The sequence below is a fragment of the Phyllostomus discolor genome, chromosome 10 (assembly GCF_004126475.2).
Source record: "Phyllostomus discolor isolate MPI-MPIP mPhyDis1 chromosome 10, mPhyDis1.pri.v3, whole genome shotgun sequence".
Taxonomy (NCBI): Eukaryota; Metazoa; Chordata; class Mammalia; order Chiroptera; family Phyllostomidae; genus Phyllostomus; species Phyllostomus discolor.
In genome coordinates, this window is record NC_040912.2 from 76,424,022 (window position 1) to 76,446,307 (window position 22,286).

The 22,286-nt window shown below is 48.5% G+C and overlaps 1 protein-coding gene across 2 annotated transcripts in view; it reads left to right on the forward strand.

Moving 5' to 3' along the window:
* KLHDC10 (kelch domain containing 10) overlaps positions 1–12,886 on the forward strand; it is a 54,398-nt gene extending 41,512 nt beyond the window's left edge. For both annotated transcript variants that reach the window (XM_028525420.2, XM_028525421.2), the window contains 5 exons: positions 2,860–2,944; positions 4,079–4,145; positions 4,861–4,908; positions 6,867–7,006; positions 7,839–12,886. In XM_028525420.2, the coding sequence (XP_028381221.1) occupies positions 2,860–2,944; positions 4,079–4,145; positions 4,861–4,908; positions 6,867–7,006; positions 7,839–8,048 (550 nt within the window). In that variant the 3' untranslated portion in view covers positions 8,049–12,886. The remainder of the gene's footprint in view (positions 1–2,859; positions 2,945–4,078; positions 4,146–4,860; positions 4,909–6,866; positions 7,007–7,838) is intronic.
* Positions 12,887–22,286: the final 9,400 nt, after the last annotated feature.

A 22,286-nucleotide genomic window follows, 5' to 3' on the forward strand; every position in this document is an offset into this window, starting at 1 on the left:
GTTTGTTTTTTAGATGTAATTGTTGATAGATATGTATTTATTGCCATTTTATTGTTTATAGTTTTCATCTTCTTTTTCTTAAACGAGTCCCTTTAACATTTCATATAATAATGGTTTGGTGACAATGAACTCCTTTAGTTTTCTTTTTGTCTGGGAAGCTCTTTATCTGCTTTTCTATTCTAAATGATAGCGTTGCTGGTTAGAGCAATCTTGACTGTAGGTCCTTGCTTTTCATGGCTTTGAATATTTCTTGCCAATCTCTTCTATCCTGCAAAGTGTCTTTTGAGAAATCAGCTGACAAGTCTTATGGGTGCACTTTATAGGTGACTTTTTTTCTCTTGCTGTTTTTAAGATTCTCTTGTTATCTTTAATTGTGGATAATTTAGTTATAATGTGTCTTGGAGTGGGCCTCTTTGCATCCATCTTATTTGAGACTCTATGCTTCCTGGACTTGCATGTCTATTTCCTTCACCAAATTAGGGATGTTTTCTTTTATTATTTAATCAAATAGGTTTCCAATTTCTTGCTCTTTCTCTTCTCCTTCTGGCACCCCTATGATGCAAAAGTTGGAATACTTGAAGTTGTCCTGGAAACTGCTTACACTGTCCTTAGTTTTTGGATTCTTTTTTCTTCTTGTAGTTTTGATAGATTGTTTTTTCTTCCTTGTGTTTCAAATCATTGATTCGATTTTGGGCTTCATTCACTCTACTGTTATTTCCCTGTAAATTGTTCTTTAATTCAACTAGTATATCCTTCATTTCTGAATGGATCTTTTTTATGCTGCTGAGGTCCTCACTAAGTTCCTTGAGCATCCTTATAACCAGTGTTTTGAGCTCTGCGTCTGATAGATTGCTTATCTCTATTTTGTTTAGCTCTTTTTCTGGAGTTTGGATCTGTTCTTTCATTTGGACCATGTTTCTTTGTCTCCTCATTTTGGGAGCCTCCCTGTGTGTGTTCCTATGGATTAGGTAGAGTTGCTTTGATTCCATGTCTTGGTAGTGTGGCCTAATATAATATAGTGAGTGCCCTGTAGGGTCCAGTGTCACAGCCTCCGCTGTCACCCAAGCTGGGTGCATGAGGTGTGCCCTTTGTGGGGGCTGAGTACAGACTCCTCTTGTAGTCGAGCCTTAGGTGCTGTTGGCAGATCAGTGGGAGAGATTTACCCAGGCCAATCAGTTGCAGGGACTGGCTGTGATCACTGACCACCAACCTCTGCTCTCTGTGGAAGATGAGCTGTGCAAAGACAGGGTGGTGGCCCTGGGGTTTCCCTAGTGGTGCAGGCCAGGGTCAGCCCCCACCTGTGTTTTGCCCTGGGCCACCCTGCCTGAGCTGTAAAGCAACTTAAGATGGCTGCTATTTGTGCTGGGCTTGGAGATTCCCAGGTGAAGCCAAGCTGTGAATCTGGCTGGCTGCTCCTAGTGCCCAGCCTGGGGCTCACTGAGACTGGTTGTTGCTTGTTTTAGAGGATTTAGGAAGTTGTGAAGCTGTGGGCCAAGGCCAGCCATTCATATGGAAAAGCAGCTTGGGTGGGCCTGTAAGCTGGGTGGGGTGGAGTGTCAGGGGATCTCCAGGGTGGGGAAAACAGTGTTTGCCAGCTTGATGGAGTCTCAGATATGGCACCAGCTTGCCAGCTCTGTGGGAAGAGGGTTTAGAAAAGGGGCAATGGCCTCAGCTCACCTTGATGACAGATATTTCAGTTCCTTCCTGTATGCCACTGGTGCCATTCAAGCTGCTAGCATGCTGTTGGAGCTCAGAGGGAGTGAGTCTGAGTAGGTGAGTCTGTGTGTGGGTTCTTTAAGAGGAGCTGCCTGGGGCTTCAGAAGTTTCTTCCACTGACTCAATCCCCACTGGCTTTTGTAGCCAGAAATTGTGGGGACTTATTTTCCTGGCATTGGAACCCTGGGCTGGGGGTCTGGTGTAGGGCTGGGACTCCTCATCCCTAAGATATCGCTCCTGAATTTTTATCTACTACACGTGTATGTGGGACCAACCTGTTCAGCATCTGTGCCCCCTCACCAGTCTGGATGGATATGGTTTCTTTAATTCCAAAATTGTCAGACTTACATTCAACTCGATTTCTGATGGTTCTGAGTTCTATGTTTTAGTTGTAAAAATTCTGACGTGGTTGTGAGAGGAGTCATGCCGTGTCTGCCTGTGATGCCGTCCTGACTGGAAGCCTTCAAAGTGTTTTAACATGGTTGCCTTCTTTGAATCATTTATGGACGAATACACTGTTTCAGCTTGTAGCTAGACTGCTTGCATGAAAGTTCTAGTAGGCATTCCACATTACATCCATAGTTCTATGTAGCATATTTTTTCTGCTATCTTTGTATCTGTTAAATAAATATTTTTGTTTGAAAGCCCAAAGTCTAGGGTTTCTAATTAAATGTAGGCAGATCACATTTTAAATCTCTATAATAGCTTCCCTCCTATGCAAAGTTATCACAGAAAGATTATAGAAAATCTAGAAAATACAAATAAGCAAAATGAAGAAATAAAAAACAAACTCTAAACTCAGATAACCAGGGTTAACATTTTTGATATAACCTTATAATAATTTTCTTTGCATATTTACTTATCTATAAAATTTTAATGGAATTATCGCCTGTCTGCTCTTATATACCATTAAGACAACTTCTCAATATATTAATCATTTTGTATGCTGACATTCTTACTATTTATATACTAATCTATATTATTTATATTTTATAATTTATTTAACCAATTCACTATTATTAAACACTTGGGTTATGTCTAATAATTTATTATTATAAATAATGATCCAGTAAAAACCTTTATGGCTAAATCTTAGGTAGATCATTTTTCACTTAATTATAAACATTTCATTGTGTATTTCAGATACAGACATGAAATTGCACATGATGGGCAGAGGATTTACATCTTGGGAGGTGGTACTTCCTGGACAGCTTACTCCTTAAACAAGGTATTATTAAAAAGAAAAGGAGAGAGAGAGAGAAGTACAGAGGGAGGCATGTGCTATGCTCAATAAGCAAGATAATTCTGTCACTGTAGATATTTTAATTTTTGAAAAGGTTCTTCATCAGCATCTATTTTATGTTCCATGCTCTTTGTCATGTGAGGCTGAACTCTGTGCCCCTGATGTGCTCTCCAGTTGACAGCTGCCTTATCACACACTGAATGTGCTTTATGAAAATTATCCCCTTATGCTGGATGAGGAAAGTGACTAGAAGGAAGATGTAGTAGCTTGAATGGAGCAACTAATTAGAGTTGGAACCAGGATTCTCAGAATGTCACATCCCTCTCATTGTCAATGCCCTGTATCTAAAAAGAACAGGTATTTTTAAGGCTATGTGTCACTAACTTGAGAAAGCTGAGCTCTGAGGGGCTTTTATTCATCCTTCCCCGTGGCATTTGTGAACGCACGTGTCCCGGGGGAAACTAGAGTCGGCCGCAGAGAGAGAGAGAGCTCCTGGTCTGCTTTGGAACCTTAATGGTCTTTTTCGAGTTTGGTCCAAACTGTATTTCCCGTGTTTTCTTACCAACACTTGCTTTTGTTTTCTGTTATAAAAATGATGCATTTGGCCCTGGCCAGGTAGCTCAGTTGGTTAGAGTGTCGTCTGACGCCCAGGGCTGCAGGTGTGATCCCCATCAGGGCACACACAAGAACCACCCAGTGGACGCATGAATGAGTGGAATGGCAAGTCGGCGTCTCTCTCTCTGTGTCTCTCTCTGCCTCTCTCTCTGTCTCTCTCTCTGCCTCTCTCGCCCCTCCTCTTCCCTCTCTGCGTCCTCCTTCCCTCCCTTTCTCTAAAGTCAATTTAAAGATGATAATATTCATTGTAGAAAATGTGAAAGTTTCAGAATTCCACTATTTCACTTCATTTTTTTAATGATTTTAAAATATTGAGATCATATCCATGCTTAATTTTTACTTGTTTCATTTAATGTTTTAGCTTATATTAGAATTAGCAAAGAGCAGATAAAAATAAAGGCAAAGGAGATTTTTCAACCAAGAAATATGTTTGTACTGGCTGTTAAAAGTTTGGTTTTCGGTCTAGCTAAAATTGTTTGTGTGTCTTTTTTTTTTCTTGCCAAGATCCATGCATACAACCTTGAAACAAATGCGTGGGAGGAAATTGCAACAAAACCCCATGAAAAAATAGGTAAATGTATAATACTTATTCTTCTATCTTTAACAAATGTGTTTTAAGATGTCTTGGAAGGGGAAATTAATTTTATTGAGTTAATGACAAGTAAAATATCTATTGAACTAGTACTAGAAATTACTTATATTCCTTAGCCGAGTTATTCCTTTTCTTTAGCAATTGAGCAGAGACTTTTACATTTTTAAAAAATTTTTAATTTTTTTATTGTTATTCTATAACAGTTGTCCCAAATTTCCCCCCTTTGCCCCCCTCCACCCAGCCCACCCCCCCGCTCCCACAGTCAGTCCCCCCACCGTTGTCCATGTCCACCGGTCACTCATACATGTTTTCTGACTAGTCCCTTCCCCTTCTTTCCACCATTGTCCCCCTTCCTCCTCCCCTCTGGCAGGGGATTGCAGAATTCTGTGGAAGTTGGGAAGTGTGGGTGGGATAAGAAATAGGTACTTAAATCAAGATCCTCCTGTCTGTGGATAAAAAGGCTTGGGAAAGCCACTTCTAACCCCTGACCCTGCCACCCCACTCGGTTTCCCTGGCACCTTGACATTGTACCGCTGTGAGACTTCCGATCGATGGCTCTATGTCAGTGTGGAACTCGGAGGGACTGGAAGGGCTAGCCACTGTCTACTGAGTGCAGCAAAGGGCTTGTTTTAGGTGAGCTGCTCATTCCCAGTCTTTCTGTGAATAAGGAATCCCTGTGTTTATGTGTTGGCAGGTTTTCCTGCAGCCCGGAGATGTCACAGTTGTGTTCAAATAAAAAATGGTAAGAAGTTCCAAATAATGTCTTACTCCTTAATGATAGCTCCTTAAAAGAGGCTATCATTTGGGAAGAATATATTTCTTGTAGTTTCAACTTAAAGGGAAATCCATAAAACTATGCCTCTCAGCAATTTTTATAAAGTAAACTAGTATGTTTGGGTTCCTTCAGTTATCAGAGAAGTTGAAAATTGATGGTAAGTAAGCTTTTATTACACCACCTGATTTTCAGCACTCCACTGCAGCTGATGTTGGTGGCTGTGGTGGGGAATACTAATAATCTTGACAAGCAGTAGAGGCCTCGGTGAATGTTGTATTAAAATTTTAATAACATCTTCAGCCTTGGCTGGTGTGGCTCAGTGGACTGACCGCTGGCCTGTGAACCAAGGAGTTGCCGGTTTGATTCCCGGTCAGGGCACATGCCTGGGTTTCAGATCAGGTCCCTGGTTGGGGGCGTGGGAGAGGCAGCCACACATTGATATTTCTTTCTTTCTCTTTCTCCCTCCCTTTCTCTAAAAGTAAATAAATAAATAAAACCTTTAAAAAAAATTGTAATAACATCTTCAGAATGTTATTTCATAAAGTTTGTTCTGTTCTCTGATGCTAAATAGAATTCTTAGCTCATTCTTTGGCCGTACTACAACAAAGGCATTGTCTGGCTTCAGAAGGCAGCTGCAGCTGCTTTATCTAAGTGTGATAAATGACTCCTCTTTGGATAACCTTTCTGTCTTTTAATTTACAGCTTATTTTATCATTTGATGTAGCACCTAAAATTTTTTTTCTGGGAGGAAGCTGTGTGTAACCGAGTTTGATGCCCATGTCCTTTCAGCAGCCCAGGCTGGACCGTGCTAGGCTCGTGCTGCCGTCTCCAGCACAGAGGTCCTTTGTGTCCGCTCCTGCCTCTGGATAAGATTTATCGGTGGTGGCATTGTTCGGCTTCGCCTCTCGAAGAATGGAGCCGTGCTTTTCTTGAATCCTAGCCAAAAAGGTTTCCAGTGTATTTAATAGTGTAATTAAGTATTGGCTTAAACTTGATCTAGACCTGAATTAAGACATCTATTCACTTGATTCTTTGAGACCAGGCACCATACCAACAGAATTCGGCTTTAGTTCTGGGCATTTAGTTTGAAGGTACACATACCCTTCGTTACAGGTTGGCTAATTAGTTATAACTAACTGAATTGACAAAAGCAAAACAAGAAAAAACTCTGATTTTGAGAAGGTCTTTTTTCTGGTGTAAATAACCGCTTCTATCAAACAGGCTCCGGACTGTCCTCCTTGGGCTGCAGAAAGCTCGGAAGGGCTCCTGGGCCCCATGCTGGGCGTCCCCACACGTCTCCCCTCAGGTCACACGTCCGTGTGGGGCACCTCCGTCCCCTTGGACAGACCCGTGGCGATCCTTTCCGGGGCGTCACTGGAAGGGAGAGTTCGCACGCTGGTGGTCTGCAGATGTGTTTTATTTGGCTCACATGTGTATTGAAATTTTTTGAGTTAATAGATAACTCCTAAACATCGAAATATTTCACTTTTAAAGAAATCCAGATTTCCAGGTTCTCTTGAAAAACTGGGAGGATCTGGCCATTGCCGACCTTAAGTCCTGCGCGGTGTGAGCCGCTGCGGCCGCCTGCCCTCTCCCTCTGTGGCGCACGTGCACTCCTGCCCGTGTCTTTTCCCCGGACCTCCTTGCTCACTCCCTCTCTATGCCTGGCACCTAGACGTGGAGCCAGACACGCAGCCTCCTTAGAGGTCTGCACCCTTAGTCCTAGCACAGATCCCAGCATCATGTGCGAACTCTGCCGAGGGGCCAGGCGGCCGCAGGAGAGGCCTGCCCCGCTGACGTCCTCTGCGGCCTGGGGACTCGGCCGAACTGGGCCCAGGCCAACCAGCCGCGTGCTCCAGTCACAGAACACGCAGTAGCTGTGGCTCATTTTCTTTGTGTGATCTTGGCTTTCTCTTTTTTGATAGATGTGTTTATTTGTGGGGGCTACAATGGAGAAGTGATCCTGGGAGATATCTGGAAATTGAATCTGCAGACTTTTCAATGGGTGAAGCTCCCAGCTACCATGCCAGAACCCGTTTATTTTCACTGCGCAGCTGTTACTCCGGTGAGCTTTTATTTTCCTGTCTTCCCCACGCAGGTGCAGATGCTAGGGACATCTTATTAGGGATATTAGCAAGAAAAAGAGATTCTGATATTAGCAAACCTTGGATTAAGAGTGTATTTTTAGCCCAGGCTGATGTGGCTCAGTGACAGCCTGCAAATCGAAAGGTCACGGGTTCGATTCTCAGTGAGGGCACAGGCCTGGGTTGCAGGCTGGGTCTCTAGTTGGGGGTGTGTGAGACACAACCGATAGATAAGATAGATACGTGTTTCTCTCCCTCTCTTTCTCACTCCCTTCCCCTCTTTCTAAGAGTAAATATATTAAATCTTTTTAAAAAATGTGTTTTTAAAACATTCTTCCAGAGCTAGCTCTTCTTCTGCAAAAGGGAGAAAACCCAGCATCTACAAATTTAAGAGAGCGGCACAAATGTGAGGGAGATGCTGCATGTGGCGTCCTCGCCGTCGGTGGGGGCAGAAGGGTTTCCCAAGGGGGCAGAGTAGGTTCACCCCGAGATGCTGTGTTATTGGAGGTTCTGCTAGTTTTTTGAACGCAGAGACCTTCATTTTCATTTCTGTATTCCCTATGTTGAGTACAATGTATACTTTAATGTTTGTTGAAGTAAAAAAAAAATCTATAGTTTTTCCCTTACGAGCTCATTCATTATTTAAACCGACCTTTATCCCCGAACTATGTTGGGATCAGTGAGAAATATTTTGTTTCATTTCACCTCAATTCAGCCCACAATGACTGATGACTGACGTTGCTTGAATCTCCAGCCTTAGTGTCTGTTTCTCTCCATGTGAACCTGTCCTCTCTGACTGCCGTTTGCCCGCAGGCCGGCTGCATGTACATCCACGGGGGAGTGGTGAACATCCACGAGAACAAACGGACTGGCTCCCTGTTTAAGATCTGGCTGGTGGTGCCCAGCCTGCTGGAACTGGCCTGGGAGAGGCTGCTCGCGGCCTTCCCTAACCTGGCCAGCCTCTCCCGAACACAGCTTCTGCACCTCGGACTCACACAGGGACTCATCGAGCGCTTGAAATGAGGATTTCTGGACTGTTCATTGATACTGGAAATGTTAATTTAAAGAGACTCCTTTATTTATGGGCAGTGTAGAATGTGCTACAAAGAGGATTGGTTACCCTGATCAAGGCCTTATTCAGAAAATACATCAGATGCCTTTCTGTACATTGGTTTTAAGTTTATGGAATCTCACTTTCCCTTGTGCTCCTTTCTTTGGTTCTCTCCCTCCCGCCCCAGTGCACACACTCATACACACACTCACATACTGTACTCCCTCTTCCTTGATGGAGCTGAGGGAGAGTCTGAAAATACCTAATGATGTTATGAATCAAGATAAGAATTTTTTAGACGAACTTTTAACATACGACCATGTCAGCCAGGCTCTATAAATTACAGCAACATCATCAATGAAAACAAAGATAAAATTAAAAAAATTAAAATCTTGCAACAGCAGCAAGATGTTTGGGGGGCCTAGAACAAGAAGGCTAACCTTGAGAATCTCGCAGGCTGCATGTAAAGCTAGATGTTAGACTTACTGTTTGCCAAGATACATCTGAGGAGCTGGTTCTAATGGTAGCAGTGGTTGACATCTTGCTGCAGAGATACCCAAACCTCGTTTTTGACTTTGGGGGAAATTTAAGCAGCTCGGCAGCTCTTGGTTAGCGATATCTTTTCTCATCCTTATGGTGCCAGCAATGCTTAGAGTTGACAATGGCTTTGTCAAAAACTTATGTGTGTGTCGTAGTTGTGCTGTTTGTTGTTGCTCTTAGAAATTATGACACCAAGCACGTTTCAAATCAAGAAACTTACGGTGGCCAAAGTTCGTTTGTGCAGTTTTGAAGTTCTATGCTTATTAATGGTTTCAAGTATCTCTTTGACTTCTTACTTCTCCATGGGGAATCACAGACCCAAAATATGCGGCACAAACGCTGTGTGATGTACATGTGAGCCCGTGAGAGGCCAGAGAAGAGCCGGGCAGGGGCTTCGCTCTGGGCTGTGGGCTTTGACCGTCACGCTGACCGTTTCCTTTTAGAGCTTGTTTCTTCTCTAACTCTGGGCCATGCACCTGCCGTTTTCTTAGGCAATGGGTTGTATCTCTAGAAAGCCAGTTGGCCCTTGATTTTTCTCGTAGCTTATTGCTTCCTTTCTGTCTGCTTTAATGTGCACGGTGCTGTAATTGTCTAGTAAATGGATCAAAGGTCTTAGGAGAAAAACCACAGGTCATCCTTCCCGAAGAGCTAAGCATCATTTTAAAAACTTGCACGAGGAAGGAATGGAATCGAGGATCATTCACTTTTCAGTTGAAATTCTAGCTCTGGTTTGTTTTGTGTTGACTTTTAATTCTGAAGAAGAAATGACCTACATTTTCCCTCGCTTTGCCATCAGGCTGCGGGAGGAGTTCAGCAGGTCAGTGAGAGGTGAGCACGCGGCAGGCCTCAGGTGCATGGCAGGTGCTAAAGGCACGTGGTGCTGATCATCCCGTTGCTAACCTCACAGCAGGAGACTCAGATGGGAGACGTGGGACTCATTTTTCCTTTAAGTGCCTCTTTTTCACTTAGCTTTTAAAGTTTTTCTTTTTCCTTCATCCCAGAAGGGATATCTTTAGCTCATGTGTGGATTTAAAATCACCTTTGAGTCATGGCTAAAATGTTCCCATCCAATGTTCAGTTCTGGGGTAGAGAAAAGTGTGGCCTCTAGACTTGAACTCCTGACTTGGCCTTGTTATAACATCCCATTCGTGTTGGGCTGAGTTCATGGAGCCTGCGTCTGGCAAGGTCTTGCACTAACCATTCATCTGTGAATGTGGGTCCTCCCGCGGGGAGTGAGGGCTGTGGAGGAGAGGCAGGAGGAGGAGGAACTCCTCTAGAGGCCCCACCCCCATCTTGCCACGCCCAGTCTGTTTGGCATTGAACTCACCACCCACTGCTGGGCTTGTTCCAATGAGGAGTTCTCTCCAGAGCAAGTCAGTCTGAGCAGCCCCGCGAGGTCTAACCAGGCTCTGCCGCCTGGCTCCAGCCCGGTCTCTGGAGCACCTGGGGGTCATGCTGTCTAGGGTGATGAAAGGCTTTTTTTTTTTTTGGTCATGGATTTACATAGGGACCAAAGACTAGAATGCTCAGCCTCTGTGCTTTTCTCCTTCCATGGTTCTTGGGATATAAGTGGGTGCCTAGCTGCTCCTACACCATGGAGCTAGAAAGACAGTCTGGTTCAATCCATACTTGCCAGCATCCTTTTTAAAGCCTTCTAGGGGCTGACTCCTTTGAGGTAGACTTTGGGGGCCTGACACCCAAGACCTTGTGTATGACATTTTCATAAAAGTGTACGTCTTTGGTCTAAAGTGTCTTCTTTTAACGCAACACTAGTGACAGTGACGGAGTGTGACTGGCTCCGAGTGCTGTAGAACTGCACATTGTGCACATGTCCTGGGTGCCAAATGCGACCGTGTGTGGAACGACCTAACCGGCGGTGTCTGGGGGTCGCCAGGCACTGTAGTGTCCCTACAACCAGCTTTTAAAGTTACCTTAACTCCGAACTCCTGGCACTGCTACTTGATTTAGGAAGTTTATGCCTGCTGCTTCTCTGCCTCTCCGAGGTGCTCCCAGCCATCTACTGCAGTCCTGTAACTTAAGTGCAATATAGAGAAACGCGTGTGGGTATATACAGATTCTATGTGGGGTATGACTGTAAAGCAGGTAGGCACTTTCTTGTCTCTGTCTTGGGGAAGTCAGCCCGTTACGTTAGAGTCAGGCTGCACCCAGAATCTGAGATGTGGTCGGCTGGCTTAAGCCAATTCTTGGCCAAGCTGGATGTTCAAGTCTGCGTTCTCTTACTCCCACCCTCGGGTGTGTTAGCGCCGAGACTTCCCCCGTCTCCTCTGTGCTTTCTCACGCGGGCATGTCTGCCTGTGTGTCTTTGCCCAGGAGCAAGGAAGTCTGTCTGTGAGAGTGTCCGAAATGGAGAGTTAAAACCTAATATTTAATCCTATCAGTTCTCCTGTGTATATAATAATTTATCTGTGAATGTCATACTTTAAGTAAAGAAAATCATGCTTTCATAATTTAATAAAGTGTTTTCCACATCCTGGAAAAATCTATAAAACAATATAGAGTAGATTGAGATTTTAACTGTTCTTCAGGGGCCAAACTGAAACCCTTTCCACTGACATGATGTAAAACTTTGCGCTAAACTATTCATGCCTGTTACATAGCTAGATTTAAAAATATAATAAACACATTTCTAAGCAAAAGGTATATTAACAGCGATCTTTGGTTATCCAGTGTAGCAAGTGTAAAGCACAGTTCATTGAAATCCAGATAATCAATTTCAACTTTTCTACCAATGACTCATATGTAGTTTTCCCTTCCTATTCTTTTCCCATAACCACTTCCTTTTCAATGGGTGGGGCTAATGAGTAGTTAGAAACGGAAAAGGAAGAATCATGGGAGGGGTTAGAAACCAGCAGACACATCAGCAGCCTGATCAGCTGTAACTGGTCAATCTGCCGACAGCTGTTGAATGCTGAATCAGGACCCACTGGTGGTGGTCCTGAGTTTGGATGTTACTCTTCACTCCTCTGCTTTGGCATAGCTTCCTGCCCTGAGTTCTAGGCTATCTGTCCTCTAACCCCAAAGAACCCTTAGCACCTATGGGAAGAAAAAGCAGTGTGTGATGCAGAGGAAAGCCCGTTGTTCAAACACATTACTTTGGCTCTTGACATACTCATTTCCCGCTGTTCTTGCAGGAGCCTATTTTTCCCCTTGGAAATACCTTTTCCAGCCATATCGCTTGGCACGTAGGAAAGGCTGAATTATCTCGAAGACTATGTTGTCTCAATGCTGTAAAACCACTTTGCCTCTTGGTGGTCTTACAGATGTGTAGAACATGGTGCAGGTTACTGATTGCCTACCTGTCAGCACTCTGATGTAGCACAAAAAGCCATTTTCCTTTTCTTCATTTGTCTGGCATTGAGCTCCGGGATGGATGAGGGTTTATGGTGTCGTGACCATAAGCTCCAAAAACTGTCCCAGTTAGCTTAAACTGGTTTGGTTCCCCAATCACCAAGGGGCTCTGGGAGCGCTGGCGGGGCCCAGGCGGTCTCATGGGGTTCCACGGCCTCCGTGCGCGCCGCCACCAGGCCACGCCCAGCGGCGGTGTCTCCCTCTTAAGGCCGTTAGATTCGGTGGAAAGCAACTCCTCTTGTCTGGTGTCATGAAAAGAAGTTCTGAGTTGTGCTTCAAAAGTGGTGCCATCTTTTTAGTATAATTTTCATATTTTTTAATTTTTTTCCCCACTTTTTAGAAGTCTCTTTTAAAGGCTCTGCTTAGTGTACAGGGTGAGTCAGAGGCAGTCGCGCCGCGCGTAGTCTTTGCTGTTGTACTAGTCGCACATTTAGAATACAAAGGGGGCATCAGAAACACACTGACCTATAAAGCCACTTCCTTGTACGGAGTCTGAGCAGGGACAGCGCCAGGTATCTCCCTGTCGAGGCACCTGCCAAGGAGGACTTTCTGGAAGAACCTAGGCAAGAAGGGGAAACCCCTCTTACACGCCGTCTCTGAGGGGGAGCCCGGGCTCGACTCCTCGTACAGGGTATGCTTAGGCCACACACGATGCTTGCCTTACTATAAAGCTATTGCCACAGTCCTGTTCAATAGTGTGGAAGTCCTTTTGCAGTTTGGTGTGCATGCTGTATGATCAGGACAGCTTTCCCACCTTACCTGGTTTCCTACAAGCAGGTAGGAAATATAGTGAATTTACCCTAAAATGTCCAATCTGTATTTATGTACCTTGTCAGTGTTTTGCTGTTGGTTTTCTAAAACAATCTGATCAATAAATCTTATCCGAACCTATTTGGTTCAAGGCTGCTTTCATTGTCTGATGGTACTTTCTGTGTATGTGAGCTCACCTGTGTGACCCAAGTACCAGCCCCACCTGTCTCTGCCACCCCCTTTGTCACCCCACCCGGCCCACCTTTCTCTGTAATATCTGCGGGTTACCCACTTGCCACCCTCACCTGCTGTGGGCTCCTTCTCGCTGCTTGCCACCTGGAACTCCCGGACACACAGCAGTCCCCTCAGCAGAACTCCGCTCCCTCCAGGACGCAGCAACCGTGTGACTGTGGGACACAGGTCGCACTCCCTCTCACTGTCTCATTCCATCCAGTCCCCAGTCCACTGCCGGCCAAGTCTGGATGGACGTAGTGACCCTTTTCTGAAGGGCTGGAGGAGCCGCAGGGAACTGAAAGGGGAAATGTGAACCTTTACACAGAGTCACGACTGTCTTTGTGATCCAAGAGAAAAGCCCCAGGAGGAGCTGAGCCCTTCGCAGGGGCCCTTGGGGGACAACACCGCAGTCCCCAGTTCTGGCTTTGGTCTTCCACATGCGTCCCCCTGCAAAACCTCTGCTTTGTGTCACTTCACCCTCTGATGGGACCCCTCCTCCCAGCAGCGCTTTCCCCAGTCTCTCATGTCCGGAGCAGGCATCCCTTTCAGGTCTAACATTCTGTGATTGTGACCAAAGGCTCGGAGCATAAGGGGGAGCCTCGTGCGTGAGCAGCTGCGCTGAGATGGGACCTCAGGTAGCTCTTCACCTTGATCTTGGTGTTAAGATCATTGATCCTGCTGCAGTGGGAGGTCTGCTACAAAAGCCAGCCACTCCTTACTGAGTGCCACAGCAGTGCAGGCTCCGAGGAAGAGCGCTGAAAATTGAGTGTGTGATGGAGCGAGACCAGCTGCGGGGCCCACCCGTGACCCAGTGGCTTCCACACCGTGAGGCATGCTTATTAAAAATACAGGGTCCTGGGCCCAAGTCCCAATGATTCTGTTTCAGTAGGTGAACAGTTTTAACAAATTCCTCTGTTGATTCCGATTTAGCTGATTTCTGGCACGTGGGGATCCACACCCCACAGCTGAGTAACTGCCTGGCGCTAGCTGAGGTGACTGAGACACCTTGCCACCTTCCTGGTCATTGTCGTACTAACTGTTCAGTGGGGAACCAGAGCAAAGGCCAGAATGGACGCTGCCCGGTCTGTTAGGACTCTGTAGAGATGGCAGACTGGGCCCCCATGTCCACCTCCTCTCCCTCTTGGAAAACCACTAAAAGAACAGCCCAAAGGCCTTACTTTTCTTTTCTCTAAAACAGAGCCAGTGATAGTAACCTGTGTCTTAACACTGTTGTATGGCTTCCACGAGTAGATATGTGTCAAGTACTCAGAATGCTGGCTGGCGTGCAGTAAGCGTTATTAGGTATTGACTATCATTGTTCTCTATAGTTGATAGAACAAGAAATAAAGGTAAAATATTTACTCAAAATTACAGAGTGGACCAATCAAGAAGTTAAATACAAGACGACGACAAGGCAGGGAAGGCAGAATGATGTAAATGAGCTAACCCCTTGTCTTCCACAGCAGGAAGGTAGCCTGTGGAACGTCTCAGACTGAAGCAATGACTCGTAGCGTGTATTCATCACAGATGGAAAGGTAGGAGCCAAAAACCAGCCCAGGCGGCTGGCAGCAGTGAGACAGGTGAGGAAGTAAGAAGGGCTGTGGCAGGGACTTTTTTTTTTTAAAGTATGATCCTAGGTTTTTTTTGGAGGGGTTGCCCTCTTCCCTTGATAAAGCAGAACCCTTCACAGGTCTTTCAATTTAGCTCTTCTTCAGGATACTGTAAATCTGGGTCCTTTCCAAAAAGATTGTAAATGGGTGATTCAAAGGTCGGGCTGGAGTAATAGTATTTTTAATTTCTTCACTGATTCAGTTGTAGCCTGGCTGGTATTTGGGAATCTTTGATTTAAAAGCCAATCTTGGAAGCTAGTAGAAAGAAAAAAGTACAGGGAGGGAGGGAATTTTTAAAAATACAGTGCCCTCCCCCAAGAAAAGAGAGAAACAAACCAACAAATAAAAATAAATAAACGGACGGCGGTGGTGGGGAAAATAAAACATACACAGTCTCTCAAGGAGTAAGTGTGGCTTGACCCTGTCATCCAGAGCCTGTTCCCCATGGTCCAGTCCATTCATAAAATCAAGCAAGAACATTATCCCTAAGTAGAAGCTGTTTATGTCGTAAACATAGCAAGGTGCGAGGGGGCGAGGGTTTCGGAGGGACACACAAAGCCCACCCAGCACATCCATCCCACACAGGCGCTGGGGTCTGGCCTCGAGGTTGCACATGTAGAAGTGAGACACGTTTCCCAGATTCTCAGACACAGAGTGCGTCCGAGCTCCCCTGCGGCGGTCAGCCCCACAGGAAGGCCTCAGCGGCTCCCGCAGAAAGGAAGACACCAGGCCTTGCTCGGTGACCAGCCGGGCCCACACCAGGGCTACAGAGGACAGAGACAGGTGGGAGCTCTAGCCACTTACTATTTCAGGACCTCACACCACACCGGGAGCTTTAGAGCAGTATTGCAAAAGGCAACTGTGAAAATAAGAGAGAGCAGCTGTCTTTCAGTCTGTCACCTTTGAGGGGACAGATTGGTCAGTTCACCTTTCTTGAACCTTCCACCTACAGCCATCTGGCTATTGGAGCTAAGGTGGCTATCCCTGTGACTGCCAAAGGTATTTTCCAAACTCTTCCCCATACCACTATAAGGAAGCACACTCCCTTGCTCTGACAACTGAACAGGAATACATCAGGCACCTGGGAGCCTTTTTTCTCCCTGAGCCTCGCCCTGGAGAAGATGGGACCACTGTTCAGGATGACAGCATCTTCCCCTTGCTCCCCCTGCACTGCCCAGACTCCCTCCAAAGCAAGAGGCCAGACCTACCATCCACGAAGAAAGATATGACCCCTGAGTGCTGACCCTGGAGGTTGCTCAGAGGGGCATGTACCCAAGGGGTGCCCTGGGGCATCGGGACTGGAACCCCAGCCCTGCCTGGTCTCACCAGGATCGCGGAGCCCAGCCCCTGCCTCCCTCCATGTCAGCCAAACATTTTCACGGTTCATCTTCTCAGCACACCGGTGTCGGAGTGTAAACTTGGAGCTCTCACCCCCACGTCGTAGATCGGCAGGCCAAGACAAGCCAAGTTAAGTGGTTTGCCAAGGGGTTACCCAGATGTGCACAGCTCAGAAATGGTGGCCCTGCCTACAATTCTGAGAGGTTTCCTTCTTAAGAAATGTCACCCCTGGGAGGGGCCTGGCTGCAAGCAGACCGTGGTTGATGAGAAGACGCAGAAGACCCTGAAGGATGTCTGGAGAATCGCATCCCCCTTGGCTAGAAGTATCTGATGGAGGTGGAGGGAGGTGATGATTAAGGCTGCGAAGACAGGGGGTCCGCGAAGTGCCACCTCCCCTCCGAGAGTGAGACCTCCGCCCGCCTCTGTCCCGTTGGGCCGCGGCGGAACACCCGCTGCATACAGGGCTTGGCCGCCTAAGTGGAGATTCTCCCAACGCAGCAAGATGGCCTGGAGCTTTCATCAGGGTGTCGCCTAGGTGTGCCAGGTGGCTTCTCTGCCTCCCCCTAGCGGGGAACAGGGCTGATCGAACTCTGCCAGGAGGGGGCGACCGCGTCCGACTCCTGGGCTCCGGACCGCCCACCAGGCAACAACTGCCCCTGGGAAGAGTGGGGCGCCGGTGGGAAAGCCTGGGCCTGGCGCTCGCCCCTCTGGGGCAGTGGCGGAGAGTGCCCGCGCCACGCAGGGGATTTGGCAGATTAGGGCCTTGCCCTCAGGGAGCTTCCACGTGATGGGGTGCAGGCCCGCCAACTCACGGGGAGGGCGGCCAGAGGCTGGGGTTAGGGGTCGCCTGAGAACCCAGTCAATGTGCACGAGGAGCTAGGAGGAGCACGAGGGAAAATGTTATTACACCAGGAACCACAGCCTTCCAGAAACTCCTGTTATCTTCTGCAAGGGGAAGGAGCCGTGCGGCAGGAGCGAGGGACACCCGGGGAGGGGGGGGAGGCTGCCCGCGCCGACCTCGGGCAGCTGGCGGCAACTGGCTTTACCCTAAGGGCCGGGGAGAGCTGGACACCCCGAGAGAACGCCGGGCGATTCCTGCGGCGGAGGCCTCCACGGTGCCCAGGGCGCAGAGCGAAGCTGGGCTTCAGCAGCCATTGCTCCCGCTCCCGCCCCCGGCAGAGCACCCTTGGGGAGCGGAGCAGCTGCCCTGCTCCGAGCAGAGGCCTGGCACCCGGGGTGGCACCGCAGAGGCTTCGCTAACCCCAGCACCTCTGGGAGGAAGACGGCGGCGGGGGTACAACGGGGTGGGGGGAGGCACGGGAGACCCTGACGAGCGCGGCCCCAGAGCCTCCGCCCGCAGCCCACCCCACGTGGCTGGAGAGCCCTCCAGAGGGAGGGGGACGCTCCACTCTGAGCCGGAATGATCTGGTTTGGAGCGGCTGGATCCCCCCTTCTCCCCCGGCCACCGGCCTCCCCCCGTTCCGTGCCGGCTGGCTTGTGCCGCAGTCCTGACCAAGGTAAACGGAGAAGGGGACGGAAAGAACGCTCCGTTTCCATGGCAACCGGGAGGGCAGCCGCGGTGCTCTGGGAAGTCAGTGTGGCTTCCAGGGAAGAAAAGGCTCACTAGAAAAACAACAGGGGCGAGGCCCCCCACCCAGTGCACACGGAGGGGGTTGTTCTGGGGCTGGACACGGGCCTGGCTGGGGGGCGGGGAGGGCAGGAGTCAGGCCCCTTCCGCGGAATGGCAGATGAGCAGGGCGGCTGGGCAAACACCAGAAATGCCCCTGTGCAGCCATGGACTGGTGGCTCAATCCTCACACCCAGGGAGCCGAAAACAGATGCCAGAGCGCTCAGCGTCCCCCACCCCCCAAACTCACACCTGGTTGTCCCGTCCAGCAAATCCCGTGGGGCAGCTGGGCAGAGGGGCCGCCACCGAGGTCGGATCCCCAGCCCCAGGGTCCAAGATGGTTTTGTCCGAAACAGAGAGGCCTACACTGGTCTCCAGTGGCGGGGTGAGCTGAGGGGTACTGCTGCCTCGCTTCTGTGCCCCTCTTAGCCTCCTGGGTTCTCCCTGTCCTTTAGACCCCCGGAAGGTTGGCACTTTTAGCGTGGCTTCATGACTATGATAAAGGCATCCTGTTGCTGAAGGGGTGATGGGAAAACAGAGTAACCTCCCCAGGATTATGGGTGTGCGGTCACAGAGGGGTGCCCCCTCACCCCTCCAGAAGAGGACGACATGTTTTTCCCCATGTCACTCCAGTTGCTGACCCAGGCCCTCTCTCAGTAGCAACGTGAGGTCATCAGAATCCTCTTCTGGGTTCACGGCTCTTACTGATCAAACCACCAAACTGGCCCAGCAGCTCCCAGGAGCCGCCTTCCTCTCGCTGTTTAGCTCTCACCCGTGCGGGCAGCGTTGGGAGAAAACCCAGGGTGGAGAGGGGCTGTAGGTGGTAAGCTTCCACCCAGTGGAACCTGGACTTCTTCGCCCCAGAGCAGCAGCAGCAGCAACGCTAAGCAGGAAGCTGAAGGGAGGTGCCCTTGGACCTCAGTTTCCCCAGGCCCTAGAGTGGGGAAAAGAGAACCCTAGCAGTGCGCTTCAGGGCCCAGGAAACGGTGGCCCGCGTACTCTTCGGCCCACACCGCTGGTTTAGCACGGGCCCTCCGATGCTGCGGTCGGCCTGGAGGCCCCTGCAGGACGGAACCGAAGGGGTGGCAGGGAGCGCCAGGGGAAGGCAGGAACAAGGCAGGCAGAGCAGACCCACTTTTCTATTGCAGAACACCCAGAAATGCCAAGGTGATGGCCCCTGGATTCCAAACGTCTCTGACCTTAACTCCTGCTCCTTGTCCTTTGGCTCACTCTGCCCCATCCACAGCACGTCTTTGCTGTTCCTTCGGCAGGCAGTCGGGGGCGCTCCCATGTCCGGGCCCTGGCACTGTCCCGAAGGCTCTTCCTCCAGCATTCACATGGCTGTCTCTCACTGCCTTTTATTTCTTTACTCGTAAGTGTCATCTTTTCCATGAGTCGGAGCCAGGGCAAGGGTGAGGGGTCAACATGGCCTTCTCTGATCCCTCTGTATGAATTGTCGACTTCCCCCCACCCAGTACTCCCACCCTCCCCCTAAAGAATGGAACACCATCTCAGTAGTTATCTTATCGTCCAACTTCCTCAATTAGAATGGAAGTGCCGTGAGGGCAAGAATTGTCTGTCCTGTGGGAGGGTGCACGGGTGGATGGATGGGCAGATGGGTTGGCGGAGGGGTGAAGGTGTAGAGGGATGGGGGATGGATGGATGGGTGGATGGATAAGTGAGGCCACAAGTTCAACAGGTTTCACCTTTTACCTGTTCTCAGAATAGGTGAGAAGTGTGTTGCAGCCTTAGAAGAGGCTGTCAGGGCAACCTAACGCCATCCTGGTAACACATGAGCTGCACAGGACACACGGTTAAAAAGAAGAAGAGGAAAAACTAGCTTAAATAAAAAAGAGTGAAGATGGACGTTGCTGTTCTGACCAGGCCTGGTAGCCCCAGCAGGCTTTATTTAAGATGCCTTCTGTGAGACAGCATTGGAGAGACTGAAGTCACCCTGAGGCCCAGGAGCCGGCCACTGGGGAGGGCAGGGTTGGGGGGCAATAGCTAAGGTGTGCCCCTGCCCCTATCCCGTGCTGAGGGCTTCGGATAAGGTGGGTGATCACGAGGCAGCACTCTGGGCTCTGGACCCAAATAAGACTCCCTGGTGGGTCTCCGCCACGCAGACACTCAGCTGGCGCCTGGGGAGGAGGGGTGAGGGTGGTGGTGGGACGGGCCCCTCTCTCAGACAGGGAGCCTTGACCCCTGCAGCAGGGGCTCTGCACGTCCCTCCGCTTCAGGAGCGACCATGTTGCTCTCATCGGAGTAAAGGCCCGGTAGGTAATCAGCAACAGCAGGTTCTAGCGCTTCGTCAGTCAGTCAAAACTCCCACTTGCAGCGTGAGTCACCTTCAATTTCCTGCCTGCCTGCCTCTTTCCTGATGGACCTGATACATTCGGGACCGCTTTATTGCTTTTGGCAAAAAAAAAAAAAAAAACAAAACAAAAAACAAAACTGCCATTAAGATTTACAGAGCCCAAAGCTGGTACAGAGTAATCTTCGTAGTAATTCACAGTGAATTTCAAAAGATGAAAAGTTAGCATTTCAGAGGTAATTTCACAAAAAGGATTATCAGATTAATCACTGCGTCAATTTAATAGTAGTGTCTAAAATAATTAATTAGCTTTCTTGGAGTCAGCAGTGCAAAAAGGGGCTCTGAAAGGTATAAAAATGGCTGTGTCAGACGGTGTGTTTTGGGCAATAGATCTTGGGAGAATTCTTGTTGGAATTACCCCGTGCGTGGAATGTCTGTCGTGGGCTCTGTGGCACAGACACAATAATAAGGGGGGCAGGGGGAAGACAGCGGAACGCTCTGGGAGCGCCAGCGGCTCTCGGAGGCTCTTTGGATGTGACTGGCAGAGGCTTGTCTGCCTGCTGAACAGGGCTGACCTGCCACATGTTGAATTGTCCTGCAGCCCCTGGAAAATGTGTCTGGCCACACTGCGTGTTGACAGGCTGCTCCGAGGAGAGGCAGGTGTGAGTTGCAGCCCACTTGTGAAATTACCTGTGAGAACTCTGAGATGGAATAAGATCAGCTGGGCCAGGGCTGCAAACAGTCTGAAGGTTTCCATAGCAACACAGCACTCAATCAGCCGCCACATGTCGGGGCAAGGCTGTGTCCTCGGTGGGAGTTATGGATTGTCTTGTAACCCCTGCAAGAAAAAAAAAACCCACGCTATGCTGCAGTCCTAACTCCTAGGTCCCTCAGAATGTGACCTTATTCAGAGGTAAGGTCTCCGCAGAGGGAATCAAATTAAAATGAGGTTATTAGGGTGGTTCCTAATGCAATATGACTGGTATCCTATTAAAATGGGAAAATTTGAAAAAAAAAACCCCACATACAAAATAAAGGAAAATTCGATCCCTACCCACCCGCACAGAGCTGCATGGGAGCATGGAGGCAGAGATCAGCCAAGGAAGGCCAGCTTGTCACCAGCTCTAGGAGAGAGGCCTGGAGCAGATTCTCCATCAGAATCTCAGGAGGAACCCGCACTGCCTACCCTACCCCTTGGCCTTGGACTTCTAGCCTCCTGAACTGTGTGACAATAAATTTCTGTTGCTTAAGCCACCTAGTCTGTAGTACTTCTTTCTGGCTGACCTGGGAAACTAATTCAGTGGGGCATTGTGGAGACTTGGGTGTCACTGTTTTTAACGCTCCTATATTTTTTTAAAGGCTATTTTTTAGAGCAGTTTTAGGTTCCCAGCAAAATTGAGAGGAAGGGACCATGATTTCCCATCTACCCCCGGCCCCCACACAGGCTCAGCCTGCCTGACTGTGAACATCAGGCACCGGCGTGGTCCGTCTGCTACAATTGACGAACCTGCACTGACTCAGCGCTCTCACCCGGAGTCCATGGTTCTCATTACGGTCCACTCTCGGTGGTGGCCATTCTGTGGGTCTGGATAAATGTATGACATTTGTCCACCATTATGGTATTTTATGGAATAGTTTCACTGTCTTAAAAATCCTCCCTATTCATCCCCCTTTCCTCTAACCCTGACATCCACTGATTTTTTTTACTGTCTCCATAGTTTTGCCTTTTCCAGAATGTCATATAATTGGGATCATATAGTATGTTGCCTTTTCAGGTTTCCTCTTGCACTTAATATTCATTTAAAAATTCTCCATGCCTTTCACAGCTTCATAGCTCACTTCTTTTTAGCACCAATTAACATTCCATAGTTCAAAGGTACTACAGTTTACCCATTTCTATATTATTAAAAAAAACATTTTAAAAAACCCCACCAGCTCAGGACAGAATGAAAAGATAGGACAAATCTGGACTTTGGCCAAGATGTAAGCATAGGTAGATACACTTTGCCTTGCACAACCAAAAGAAAAAACAACAACAAATTTTAAAACAAAAAACAATGAGAGCTGACAGGAAATCAAACTGTATGGAAGTCCCACAACCAAGGAGTTACAGTAGAAACGTTCGTTCTGACCTGTAGGAGGGGCGGGGACGGGCAGCCGGGCGGAGAGGACTCACAGTGAGATGGTGGCTGGCAGACCAAGTGGTCCCACGTTCTCGCAGATAAACCAGGAGCAATAATTTGGGAGAGAGACAGACCGCACAACCCAGGGCCCCAGCTCCGGGAAATAAAGCCTCAAAACACCGATTGAAAACACCTGTGGGGGTTGAGGTGTCGGGAGAAACTCCCAGCCTCACAGGAGAGTTCATTGGAGAGACCCACGGGGTCCTAGAATGTACACAAGCCCACCCACCTGGGAATCAGCACCAGAA